General features: G+C 39.7%; 1 protein-coding gene across 3 annotated transcripts in view; it reads left to right on the forward strand.

Moving 5' to 3' along the window:
* Positions 1-12,665, forward strand: part of sytl5 (synaptotagmin-like 5) — a 51,452-nt gene extending 38,787 nt beyond the window's left edge. For all 3 annotated transcript variants that reach the window (XM_042495294.1, XM_042495297.1, XM_042495296.1), the window contains exons 11-17: positions 2,656-2,834; positions 3,590-3,692; positions 3,784-3,945; positions 4,030-4,138; positions 6,146-6,284; positions 7,694-7,902; positions 10,196-12,665. In XM_042495294.1, coding sequence (XP_042351228.1) covers positions 2,656-2,834; positions 3,590-3,692; positions 3,784-3,945; positions 4,030-4,138; positions 6,146-6,284; positions 7,694-7,902; positions 10,196-10,338 — 1,044 coding nt within the window. In that variant the 3' untranslated portion in view covers positions 10,339-12,665. The remainder of the gene's footprint in view (positions 1-2,655; positions 2,835-3,589; positions 3,693-3,783; positions 3,946-4,029; positions 4,139-6,145; positions 6,285-7,693; positions 7,903-10,195) is intronic.
* The last annotated feature ends 385 nt before the right edge of the window (positions 12,666-13,050 follow it).

The following is a 13,050-nucleotide window of genomic DNA, read 5'->3' on the forward strand; positions in this document are numbered from 1 at the left end:
TAACACATCAAAGAGCTCAGATCTCTCTTCTTCTCTAATTTTTCCTTCCTCCCTGTTCATCTCTCTGTCTCATAAATGAATCTGCTGCTAGTCTTCCACTCCTGGCTCAGAGAGACGGTGGGGTTACCTCAATATCCCCGACTCGGATGCTGAGACTGTAAGTCTCCCCTTTGCATGTTTGTGCATGCGTTTATGTCCTCCTATACATTATGCAGCACAAATACTACATACAACATCTCCTGAATATACTGGTATATTAAGTGTGTGCTTCTGTTTTTTTAATGTGGTGGTGGCTACATTTGCTCCCATTAAGCTCCTCACATTAAACTTTTAGTCATTAATCACTGGCTCCCAGCAGGATATAAGTGAGGTAGACTTTCCAGTAGAAGAAGCACAGTGTGGCTTTCTCTCCACACAGACCGCAATATTATTATCAGCGGAATAAACCAGTTAAATCCTGTCCGGAGCTACAACAGTCACGTGTGCCAGACTTAATTACCTGCTGTGGTTGTAATGATTTGGAGTCTTTTGTTCATGAAATGAGTTTTTCAGGTACACAATACGAGGAGGCAAAATATGCTCTTCAAGCGCTATGATTTGGCAATCTATGAAGCTCAGGAGGTACAGCCTCACAGGTCAATACGCAGTTTGACAGACAATGTAAAGTTAACTCTCTGGAAGTTACTGGTAATAATAAGACCACATGATTGACAGGTTTAGTTCGTCTCACAAATAATGACATTTTTACTTTAATTTCCTTGTTGTTTTTTTAAAAATCGATTCTGTTATTTTACAGAGGGTTTTTTCTAATTACTTGCAATTAGAGCTAAAACAATGATGTCATCAACTGAGTAGTCAAAGTAAATCTCCAAACTTAAATCTCCCAGTTTTCAGTTGTGAGGATTTGCTGCCTTTTTTTTTTTTTTACATTTTGAAGGCCCGAATGGTTAATAGGTTCATCAAGAAAATAATTTTTGCATTTTGAGCATTTAGCGAGGGTGTTTGTTTCAATTTAACATTGTGGGGAGACAAATTACACAAGGGATTTAGGGATCCTCTACCGAAAAAAATGTCACTATTTTGGTGATTTTTTATGCACGCATTTGTGCATTTTCAGCAATAATACATGGTTGTCTTTTATATTAAAAGTAAAGCCCTACTTTCATGTTTTTATTGGCCAGGACAAATACACATGTTCTAAATATTGAGGGGGAATCTGAAATCTACACCCATGTCATTAAGCAATGATCTTTAGTTACAGTCCTACTTGCAGGATTTGTTTTGCAATCTAACCAAAACACTGATGATAAGATTAAAAGTGCCACCTATTATAAAAACCACATCCTCTCCATTATCCGCTTCCTACCTACGCACTCGCAGAAACAAAAGGGATCAACTAAAATATGTCAGAGTGACTTATTCTGTGAGAGGCTCTAAAAGCCTCAACAACCATCCTTTCACTTGTTAATTCATAAAAGAAATAATGTAGCGTTTTCTGGTTTATGACAGATTCTTTTATTATGCAGATGAAGTTACATTTCATCCTGTCATTAATACTTTTTAGGTCCAGTAACACATAATACCTGACTTTTTTTATTTTTAATATTATTTTTTGGGCTTTTATTGCCTTTAATGGGCAGGACAGTTTAAGTGTGTAAGGGGGAGAAAGAGAGGAGGCGACATGCAGCAAAGGGTCGAGTCCAGAATTGAACCCGCGGTTGCTGCGGCGAGGATACAACCTCTGTATATGGGGCGCCGCTCTATCCACTGAGCTACTAGGCACCCCATAATACCTGACTTTTGGACATAATACAAATACCAACTTGTGGCGTTCACAATTTAAACATGAAGAGTTCATCTAGGCAGGCTTCACAAAGAGCTGTCCTCTCTACATACCGGATCTCCTCTGTAGAGTGCTGCAGGGATGACACTTTTCTGTTGGCGTAGCTCTGGTCTCCTTGACAAGAAGACAATGGGATGTTTCCATTGGACTTTGGATAATCACAGAAAAATAAACTCACATTTAGCCACTTGTTAGTAACTGACTCCTTCAAGACACATAAAGAGTTCACAGTTCATGTGAGGAATTTACTGACGTATTTAATGTCTTGGAACAAAACATGAAAGTCTCCTAAGCTTGTTCTAACCACACACCTTATTTCAGGCTTTTAACCAAAAACCCATAAAAAAATCCCATTGAGATGAGGGAACTGAAAGTGCCAAAATGTTACTTTTTTCTGCATTTAAGGACTTATTGTGTCTGAAGAATAGGTCTAAAAAATGTAGGCATCTCACAATTTTAGAGCCATTATTGTGAAACTAATACACTTCGTGCTGTGGGTCGACGTAGCTGTTACACGTTGTGATGTGAAGCTGGTTCTGGGGTTGCAGATGTTAAAACTATTGCATGAGCCTTAGCTCTATTATTGCATGAATTGCCATATATTTGTGTTCGTGCAGGGCTGCATTTCATCAGCGTTCTGTAACACTTCAGATGTTGTTTTCTTTATCTGTCCTCTTCTCTCTTTTATGTTTTGTACCTCGTGTGTTGCTCTCATGTTCTCTTTCTGCACCTATTCAACACTCCCTTCATCTTTTGACCTTCTCCCCCTCTCACATCTCCACCTCCTCTTATCCCTGGTCTTTGCCTAACAGAGTAGTATAAACAGCATGATGAGCATGTACAGTGAGACCGGTGACTATGGCAACGCCCGGGTGAGCGGTGAGATTCTGCTGAACATCAGCTATAGCTACAAAACCGGTGCTCTCAACGTCCTGGTGAAAGAGTGTCACAACCTGGCGACAGGAGATGAGAGGAGGCAACGCACCGACACGTAAGAGTACAAACGCACACACACAGACACAGGGAGAGTTTATGTACTATATTAGCAGAGCTAAGTACGTAACCATCACTCTTTTGAAGGAATATTTCAACATGTACTGAAATACTTGGTGTTCCAGTTAAGGCCCATTTTCATGGGGGCACTACTTTTTTTCTTTTTTTTTTATTCGTGTGATTGATTTGCATGTCAATATATCTTTGCGTCTCCGCACTGGCAACAGCCTTGGTCAGAGGCATCATGTTTTCAGGTTGTCCATCTGTCTGTCCAATTTTTGTGAACCTGATAACTCAAAAACATCCTCAAGGTATTATTTCAAATTTGGCACAAACTTCCACTTGCACTCAACAATAAACTTGTTATATTTCCCAAAACTGAGGAGTTCATACACGAATTATGTCAGTTATGATGGATGGTTGTTTTTGTTATAAGTACTTTAACACTGAGTGCAAATACGCAGCAAAAATGCGACGTGTTTTTTCTGGAGCACGGTTGACTTTTCAAAAGTATCAGAGTATACCTTTATTGCAATTTGAATTCTCAATGTTTTGTTTAATCTTTTATAGCTCATATTTATCTTTTTCCCAGTAAACACTACAGTCAAATGTTTACTGTTATATTTACTTGTTCAGACAAGAATCTACTGCATAAATCAGGGGAAGCTAATATTTTTTAGTATAAACAAGAACAAACAATGTCCACCTCCTCCTATTGAGCGGACAGGCTGAGTCACTGTGTTTTTATGGCAGTTATGTGAAGACGTACCTTCTGCCGGATATGTCACGACAAAGCAAGAGGAAGACAAGCATCAAGGCCAACACCATTAACCCTGTTTTCAACGAGAATCTGAGGGTCAGTGGCTGAAAAACTCAATAAGCCTGCAATGCTGAAGTTGCTGAATCTAAATCATCTAAATGCTTATGTTGTTTCTTGTGTTGTGCAGTACGTCATCAGCCACTCGCAGCTCGAGACTCGAACACTGCAGGTCTCCGTGTGGCATCACGACCGGTTTGGACATAACAGCTTCCTGGGAGAGGTGGAGCTGACCTTTGACTCCTGGGAGTTTGATTCTCAGATAGAGGACTGGTACGCTCTGCAGCCCAGGGTACGAACTTAAAGCACGTTGTCACACGTTTTTATACAAACACTCACAAAGTGTTTGAGAGGATTGTGAATTTCGTTTCTGTAGGTGGAGAACAACATAGACACCACAATGCAGTATAAAGGAGAACTGACCGTCGTGTTGAAGTACATACCTGCAGAGAAGAACCTCACACTGCCTCTGGACCAAGTACAAGGTACATCCATAACTGTCACCACCATTATATTTCACGTTACATATAGTTTTCTAACTGCTCAGATAACTGCCTCAAGAGATCAACTCAGACATATTCGGTACATTTGGAAACTTTCGGATCTCTGCTAGAATTTTAAAATAAAGTTTGAGGGTTTGACCAATCTCTGTCTGCACAGCTTGAGTTTGTGTTAATGAGTGACCCACCAGAGGAAGGCGGCTTGTTAACAGATTTATATTTTTCCAACTTAGAGTTTAGCACTTCCTCCCCACATCTGACCTCAAAAAATGTTTTTGCACAATTTAATGTTACAATTTTGTAGAATTTTATTCTCTGTCTCTAATTAGTGCTGCTGGCAGGCTGCCGTCAAGATGTAAAAATAGACCACATCGTCCGAATTCCTTCCTCTGAGCTCTGTCCCCCTGCTCATTATCAAATCCAATCCTTGTGATTAAGACCTGCTGCATGATCTACCGCGTCAAAGATGAACTTATTCTCTCTGGCTGTGGTTGTGAGATGATTAACAGGAAGAAAAGTTGCACAAAAGAAGTCTTGTTTTTGGTTTTCTTCTGCACTAGCTGTTTAAATGCCCTCTAAGCTGCAAGTTAGGACAGTCTGGTTCCCTTGAGCTGTGGTTTGCGCTGACTTTATTCAGGTTGCTGCAGCTGCTGATCTAGGGTCACTTTCCCGAGATGCTCTCCACCCAGCAAGGTGTCCCATAGAAGAATTTAGAAGAAGGACACACTGTGATTTGAGGCTTTAACTAATGTTAGCCAGATAAACATGAACATAAAGCAGTTGCTGTGAGACTTGGGCTCTGGTTATTTTCTCTCCATCTCTGAAACAATTCGCTGACATTGAGATGAGTTTTCGTTTACTGTCAGACTCATTGAAGCTCTCTTTTTGATTAGTTCATCGTCTTATCTTAGGTTGCTTTGCAGTATAGGCAGTTGTTGAAAATGCTGGAATAGCAACTTTCTTGGCAGGATTATCAACCATTGAATCAGGCTTTCACTTCTTAACTTCTTTCACTTCTTAAGCGACGTACACCATGGATGTATTACGTGCACGCACATCTGCATCTGTACAGCCAAGAACCTTCTCTCCCTACTATAACCTGTGATTGGCTGAAGTCTCCAGTCACAGGCTAGATTCTCTAAAGCTTGAAAACAGAGCCACGGGGAGGTGCAGAGGTTTAGCTCTCTCTGAGTCCGGTCGGATTGCAATATGCTCAAAGTATATTATGGAATTTTTGGCTATTTACACACACAAATAAAGCTGCCCACTCCAGCTTTTATGGATTTGTAACTGTATTATTACAAAACAGAAATGCTAAACACCAACCAGATTTTTCACAAACACAAGATTCAAAACATTTGCCTATTAATGTCTTCTAACTTATCGATAAAGCATTAATTAGTCATCATTTATGAAGTTACAACCCATAAACACTCCAGAAAGGGTAACTTATTATAGAGTGACAGTCTTTTTTTGTGATTTTTTTTTTTATAGATATAGCAGGTTAAAAGTGACGTTTTGTTTGACGTGGTTTTCGTAACATGTGATAATTGGTCACAAGTAAACATTGTTTTGTCTTAAAGGACCTCTATGTTTTTTTTCTCAAATATAGTTATAGATGATTTCATTTTAGATTCTAATTTGGTCTTTGATTATGTTTCTATTGGTTAATTTTTTTTCTAATTCATTGTAACTCATTTCATTTGGGATTTTTTGACGCCTGAATGTCTGTTATTCCTTTCTTTAAAAACAACAAAACAAAAACCCAACATGCTTATTATCATGAGTACATGTGCGGCGTGTTTGTGCTTTGCTTATGTACATACGAGCTGCATGCGTGTGTCTGTGGTGCAGACAAACAAGTTTTACTCATTATGTAAAGCACTTTAATAGAAACTTGTTTTGTATCTCAAGTGTTACATAAACAAACCGAAACCTTTCAAAATAAAGATTGTTTATTCTCTGTGTGTATCTGCTTTCCTCCCCCCTCAGTGAAGAAAGGGTTCCTGAAAAGCAAGAAGACGAGCAGCTTCACTCTGCCCAAAGGGGGCATGGTTGAGCTGCTGGTCAAAGGAGCCAAAAATCTGACAGCTGTGAAGTCCGGAGGCACCTCTGATCCTTTTGTGAAAGGGTGAGTCGCTCTCTTCAGGCGTGGATTGGAAACTTATGTATGTATGTATGTTTTTAAAAAAGGAGCCCCGATTCTTTACAGCAATAAACCGTACATCATAAAGTTATTCAGTGTAATAAATTGGTGTGAACAAACACCTTCATATATTTGTAAATATGAATGAAGTCAATAAATAGCTGATACCTGTAACTCTAAATAGTTTACAGGCATAGACAGATCATGAGCGAGTGAGGCCTCTCAGTGGTCGTTTTTATGCGTTTTTAGCCATAATTGGAGGAGTTATGTTTTCGGGTTGTCTGTCGTACGTACGCCCATCTGTACATCCTGCCTCCCCGTTCTTGTCAACGGTACCTCAAGAAAGCTTTGTCAGAATTTCTTCAAATTTAGCACAAACTCAGTTGGACTCAACGATCAACTTATTATTTTGGTGATCAAAGGTTAAGGTCACTGTGACCTTCTCTGTGTCATTCTGTTAAATGTGATATCTCAAGATAACCTTGAGAGAATTTCTCCAAATTTGGCACAAATGTTCACTGGGACTCTATCATGACCCAGTGATCATAGATTTCAGTGGTCTAAGGTCGAGGTCACTGTGACCTCACATATGTCTCATTCTCATAAACACAAAAATCTCACAAACACCTTGAGGGAACTTCTTGAGATTTGGCAGAAATGTTCACTCAGACTCTTTGATGACCTGATTTGATTTTGGTGGTCAAAGTCAAGGTCATTGGGACCTTGCATACCTCTCATTCTCGTGTCTCTTTATGACTGCTCTTTTTGCTTCTCTTTGCGGTTGTTTTTATTCTCTTGGTAATTTAGTGTATCTCTGTGGTCCTTTTCTGTCTCGTTGTGGTCTTTTATGTCCCTGTGATTGTTATATGTTTTTTTGTAATTTGTTTGGCTTCTCTTTGCATTTGTTTTGTGGTTCTTTATGATTGTTTTGTGTCTTTTTGTGATTGCTTTGTTCCTCTCTATGATTATTTTGTTTCTCATTGTGGTTGTTTTTTCTTTTTGTAATTTGTTTTGTATCTCTTTGTGTTCGTTTTGTGTCTCTTTGTAATTGTTTTATGTGTCTTTGATTTTTGTTATGTGTCTTTGTAATCGTTTTACTCGCCTTTGTGTTTGTTCTGCTTCTCTTTGCGATTGTTTTACATGTCTGTGATTTGTTTGCTTGTCTTTGTGGTTGTCTTGTTGTTGTTTTGCCACCCCTGGCTCCTTTAGATGAACCTATATCACAGCAGGTATATGTCTTGTCACAGCAGGAGGAGCACAGGTGAAATTGACAACATTAAGAGTGGTTCAGTTAATGTTATTGAACACACCTGTGAGTTTCCTACGATGTGTCAAAATGTCTTCTGTAGCAGACAGCTTGAGCATTGTAAAGTAACACTTTTTCTTTCCCACAGATACCTACTACCTGATAGCAACAAGTCAACCAAGCACAAGACGGCGGTGGAACGACGCACCGTCAATCCGCAGTGGAACCACACCTTCACCTACTGCGGCCTGCAGCCAGGAGACCTCAACAACGTCTGCCTGGAGCTCACCGTGTGGGACAAAGAAGCCCTGGCCAGCAATGTCTTTCTGGGAGGGGTCCGGCTCGGAGCTGGCACAGGTGTGTGAAAGGAACGGAAAACTTTGTTAATATGAGAGACATTATAAGGTCAAAATCTTGCACAGAATTTAAATAAGGTGTTCAAAAACCTTTGAAACAGTGCACAGTTCTCGTGGGGGCCGACGAGCTTTGCAGGAGCTTTACAGCTTATGCAGTTTATCTACAGGAATCATTTGTGCTGTGATGTTTTTATCCATAGAAAAAAAAAAGCTTTTATTTAAGCTCAAAGAAAAAAAGCTTGAAAACATCTGAGATGAAGGACGTGTGTACATACCAAACAAAAGTCCAGAATCATAAATGACTTATCTGGAGCATCTTTAGTTGCACAGTTGAGAGCTGGCATTTCTGCGGGGTTATTGAGGTTGGCAGATTAAAAAAATATACAAAAGAAAAATAGTTTGTGTGAGGAGTGTGATTTGGGAGGAAGTGGGGCCCATTTTCTTTTGTATTGTACACACTGTGATCATTTAAGAGGGTCTTTTTTCCTTGAAATGGCTCTACAAAACCCTGAAGTTTTCCAGCGTACAGATCATCAAAAAAATTGTGATGGTTGTTCAATTTTTGTGCAATTCAAGGAAACACATATTCTGGGTCTGTCTTGCAGGTCCATACTGGTTGTATGCAAGACAAGACAAGACAAGGCAGGTTTATTTGTATGGCGCAATTCATACAACAGGGCAATTCAAAGTGCTTTAGCAATAAAATATAAAACATATTAAAGGATAGTGACGAAAGATAGAAATGTAAAATTATTCACTAAATTATTTACATTTTTTATTAGAATTGAAAATGGTAAAACTGCAGACAAGAGCTGCAAAGATAAAAAGATTATTGAAAAAATGACTTAATATCCAGTTTAAAAGTTTGCAGTCATTAGCGAGTGGAGTAGGCAGTGTAAAAAAGTAAATGTTTTTAGCTTTGAATTAAAAGTGGTCAGAGTTGGGGCTTGTCTAATCTAGGAATTTATTCCAGGTTTGTGCTGCATGATAACAAATGCTGCTTCATCATGTTTTGTTCTAACTCCAAGGACGGAGATGTCCTGAGGGTCCTAGAAGGTTCAAATGTCACAAGCATGTCAGAGATATATTTTGGTGCTCAGCCTAAGAGTGATTTATACATAAGCAGCGTGATTTTGAAAAAAAAATCCTTTGAGTGTCAGGTAGCCAGTGTAAGGATTTCAGAACAGGGGTAATGTGGTCATATTTCCTGTTTTTTTGTCAGGACCCTCCCTGCAGAATTTTGAATGAACTGAATTTGTCGAACAGCTTGTTTTGAAATGCCTACGAACAAAAAAAATTAAATCTGGTGATGACGACCAGTACCACTGCACCTACCCTGCAGTATCGATAGGCTCTTGAAAGTTTTGGGACTGTATAACTGCGAATCCGATGGGCTGTCCCAACATCAAGTTGGCCGTGGTCGACTTGACTATCTTATATTTTTCTCTACATTTTTTTCCCCCAACATTATTGGTGGCACAAGGTGGGCCAGCAGCCCTGCCAGAGTCCTGTGTTAAGTGACCCTGCCACAGATGTATTATAGGAAGTCTGGATACAGCCGTGGAGGCGGGGCTCCTTTAATTCCTATGAGAGCTGCTCATTGGCACATGAAGCAAAAAAAGCTATTTTTCCGGGTATAAAATGCAGTAAAATACCTGGATCTACTGGCTCATAAGGCATGTGCACTATAGACTTAGGGCAGCCGAGCATGGCCAAGTGTGTCCAAGCGGATAACTTCTGCCGGCGGAGCAACTGACTTCCAATTTAGTGCTTCACAAGCTTGAATGGCAGCCTAAAAAATGTAATCTTGCGGCTCTTTTAGACTTTACAAATGTTATCGAACTGGGTGGTTTAAATCTAGATAGTAAAATGAATTGTTTTGGGGGGGGTTTGATGGTCAAAAAAAAATTTACTCATTAGCAAACATCTCTCTCCCAATGATAGTCAAAAGGGAAAAGTCTTTCTGGGCCAGTGGGCATCATGTGATGGTGTAATTCCACTTTTGCCCACTATATAAAATTTAAGTTAGAGTCTGGCGCTCATCTTTGGGGCTTGCAACGACCCACCTTACTTCTTAATTGGACCACTCTAGATTGCTTTCTTATTTACTCTCTAGGCACATTGGTCACATACTTGCGGCCTTCCGAAATAAATGTTTCATCCAGGTATTGTTGGCTCATCATTACATGGAAAAGTAACATTAAAAGGAAAGTGCTGAAAGAGCGTTTATGTCCTCGGGGGTCTCTAGTAGTTCCAACAAAGTTAAACAAATGTTTGTCTCTTTTCCCCTGAAGGCACAAGCTACGGGAACGAGGTAGACTGGATGGACTCTTATGGGGAGGAACAGCGGCTGTGGCAACGCATGATTGAAAACCCAGAAGTCCCTCATGAGTGTACTCTGATGCTGCGATCCAGCATGCGCAAGTACAACACATGAGCCGAACCAAGGCACAGACGAGAGAGGATAAAAGAGAATAAAAGAGGGAGGAGAAAGGGTGAAAACTGGAGAAGTGGAACGGTCAAGAAAAAAACAAAAGGGTCCAGGACTCATAAAGGAACAGAGACTGTCTCTCTCCGTACGTCTGTCCCCCTGAGAGCCCCGTTCAGCCAGTCATGCCTTACACACTCATCCACATCTGCCCTCCAAAGCATCTAGTCTTGACTAAGCACTGCTGTTTACTGCTGTATATGAAAAAAAAAACGTGTTGTCTGTAATTTACTGTACTTAGCCGAAGAAGCACACAGTGTGGCTCCCGATGTGTCCGTCCTCGTCTCTGTGATTCATGAACCAGAGTCGTATCTGCATGTAGTTACAGTTGACTGAGACCATCTGTAAGGCATTACATGAGGCACTGATCAATAATGTAGAGACTTAGACATTCCTTTTATGAGCAACCAAGCTGCATCCTGGTCCTTAAGTACACGACAGTGCAGAGATTCATCCCCTGATAAAAAGTTGTATACAGAGGTGGAAAGTGACTAGTACTACTATCCAATTCAAGAAGTAGATTTTTTATTATTACCAAGGAAAACTACCAAGTTAAAAAAACAACAGAAGCACTTTTGAAGACTGTTTCTCTGCTGCGCTCCAAAGAACTGACCATCTTTTATTTATTGGTTGTTTTTTTTAGATCACTTTATGAAGTAAAAATATTATCACAGTAAAATCCTCCTACAGGCTGTTTTTCTGCCTGGGGTGAAAGTATAAATAATGATTTTAGAGCTTATTCAGAAAACTGAGGGAGCAGATAACTAAGTTGATAACTTGGTGAATACTTTATAAAATGCCATAATATTTGTGAAAAATGGCTGCGAATTTTTTCAGAGCTGTGGGCAACTTAATTTATTGAAAGCTTGAAAAGTGGTGACTGTTGACCAACAGTGTAAAACCTAAAGATGCAAAATTGACAATAAAATGGCAAGAGCAAGAAATACTCACCTTCTAGAAGCTGGAACCTCCAAATATTGATTTTTTTTTAGGTACTTTCAGCTTTATAGGACAGACTTTAGAGTGTGAAGACATGCAGCAAAGGTCAGAGGTCGGACCTGAAGCCGCGGCTGCTGCAGTGAAGACACAGCCTTTGTACATGGGACATCCACTCCTCCAGACGAGTCACTCGGCGCCCCACAAATGTTGAACATTTTTAATCACGCTAGCAACTTTGGTCGTATCACCACTTTGGTCCAAACTGAGCCATGTCAACAAATATTTGAGAGATTGTGATGACGTTTGTTACAAACATTCATGGAAGGTTTGATGGATTGCCATGAAGTTCCCCTTCAGTTCCTTTAACACCACCATCTCAGGTCTAAATTTTTATTCAATAGTTTGGTTTACGACCAAAAACCTGCAAAACTAATGACAGTTTGTGTTTGGCGGTAGTTGGAAAATACTAGTAAGCTAACAGGCTAAATGGTTATGGTTATCATGGTAAGCATTATCTGGGCTAGCAGGGAATGTGCCCTTCAACAGCAATTTAGAGGACATTTCCACCATGAACTGATGCAGAAAAGGCTTAAATTGGTGCATAAAAAATCACCAGAATTCAGGAAATTAAGTGTTTGATGCTCAAAATTTCCTTATTTTGTAGTTAGTCGCTTTCCACCTCTGGCTGTCAGGAGCAAATCCAGACAGACTACACAATTTAGATTAGCTTCGCTGTAAATTAACACTGTATCAGTGTGATAGTAGAAACTGCATGGTATTAGATAAAACAGAGGTAGAAGAACAAAAGAAGGTTATGTAAAGCACTGATGATAACGTCATTTTACAGATTTTACAAGTGTGATTTAAAGTGCAGGAACCCTGAGACAGAGGCTGTGTGTTATAGAGTGAGTCAGCACTGAGGCGAGCCGCCTTCATCTCAGGGGGAGCCTAATAATGAGTCAGTCACCTTGTCCCTGTCGCCGGGGGCTCTGCTATCCACCCTCCTGTGATGAATCACTAAATTCACCAAAACGATTCTCAAGTTAAACGCTGTACAACCATTTCTCATGTGGAATGCCAATTTCGTCGCGCTTGTCCTTGGCAAACCGTCTGCTCTGAACTCCTGGGGCACAACAGTTTCACACTGCACAATTATAGTAATAATACATGGTGTTCACTGTACAACATACTTTAGATGAGAGGCTCGTGCAATACCCAATTACTGAAGAAATTCTTGATGTACAGCATGTACTATCTCTGTTGTGTCGGTTCCCAAGCGTCAAACTCACTGTATTCAAACTTATTTTGTCCCAAATGTGTTACAGGAATATTTTGAAATAAACGCATCTTTCCATAGAGTGAGGCTTTGTTCTTTTATTAGAGATTGTTTTATTTATTTATTTTTCCAATTTTCTTTCTGTGATGCAGAATATATATATATATATATATACTATATATATACTCTCTGAACACAAACATGGCCTATAAAAGCTGAATGTTTTATCCAACAGTGTGATGCAACACTACACCCAGGGAAAAATAGATAAAAATAAAAAAATAAATAGATTTCACACTTGTTTCGAAACATTATTTCAGTAACCATGTTTATCTTTACTTTATATTCCCTGTGGATGATTTTCTGTGTGGATTTTGGGGAAGCACTCTCTGAATGAGGCTGGTTATCTCCCACCTGTTGTCTCTAATCATCCAAACAGGACACAC

The sequence above is a fragment of the Plectropomus leopardus genome, chromosome 10 (genome assembly GCF_008729295.1).
Source record: "Plectropomus leopardus isolate mb chromosome 10, YSFRI_Pleo_2.0, whole genome shotgun sequence".
In the NCBI taxonomy this organism is placed as follows: domain Eukaryota; kingdom Metazoa; phylum Chordata; class Actinopteri; order Perciformes; family Serranidae; genus Plectropomus; species Plectropomus leopardus.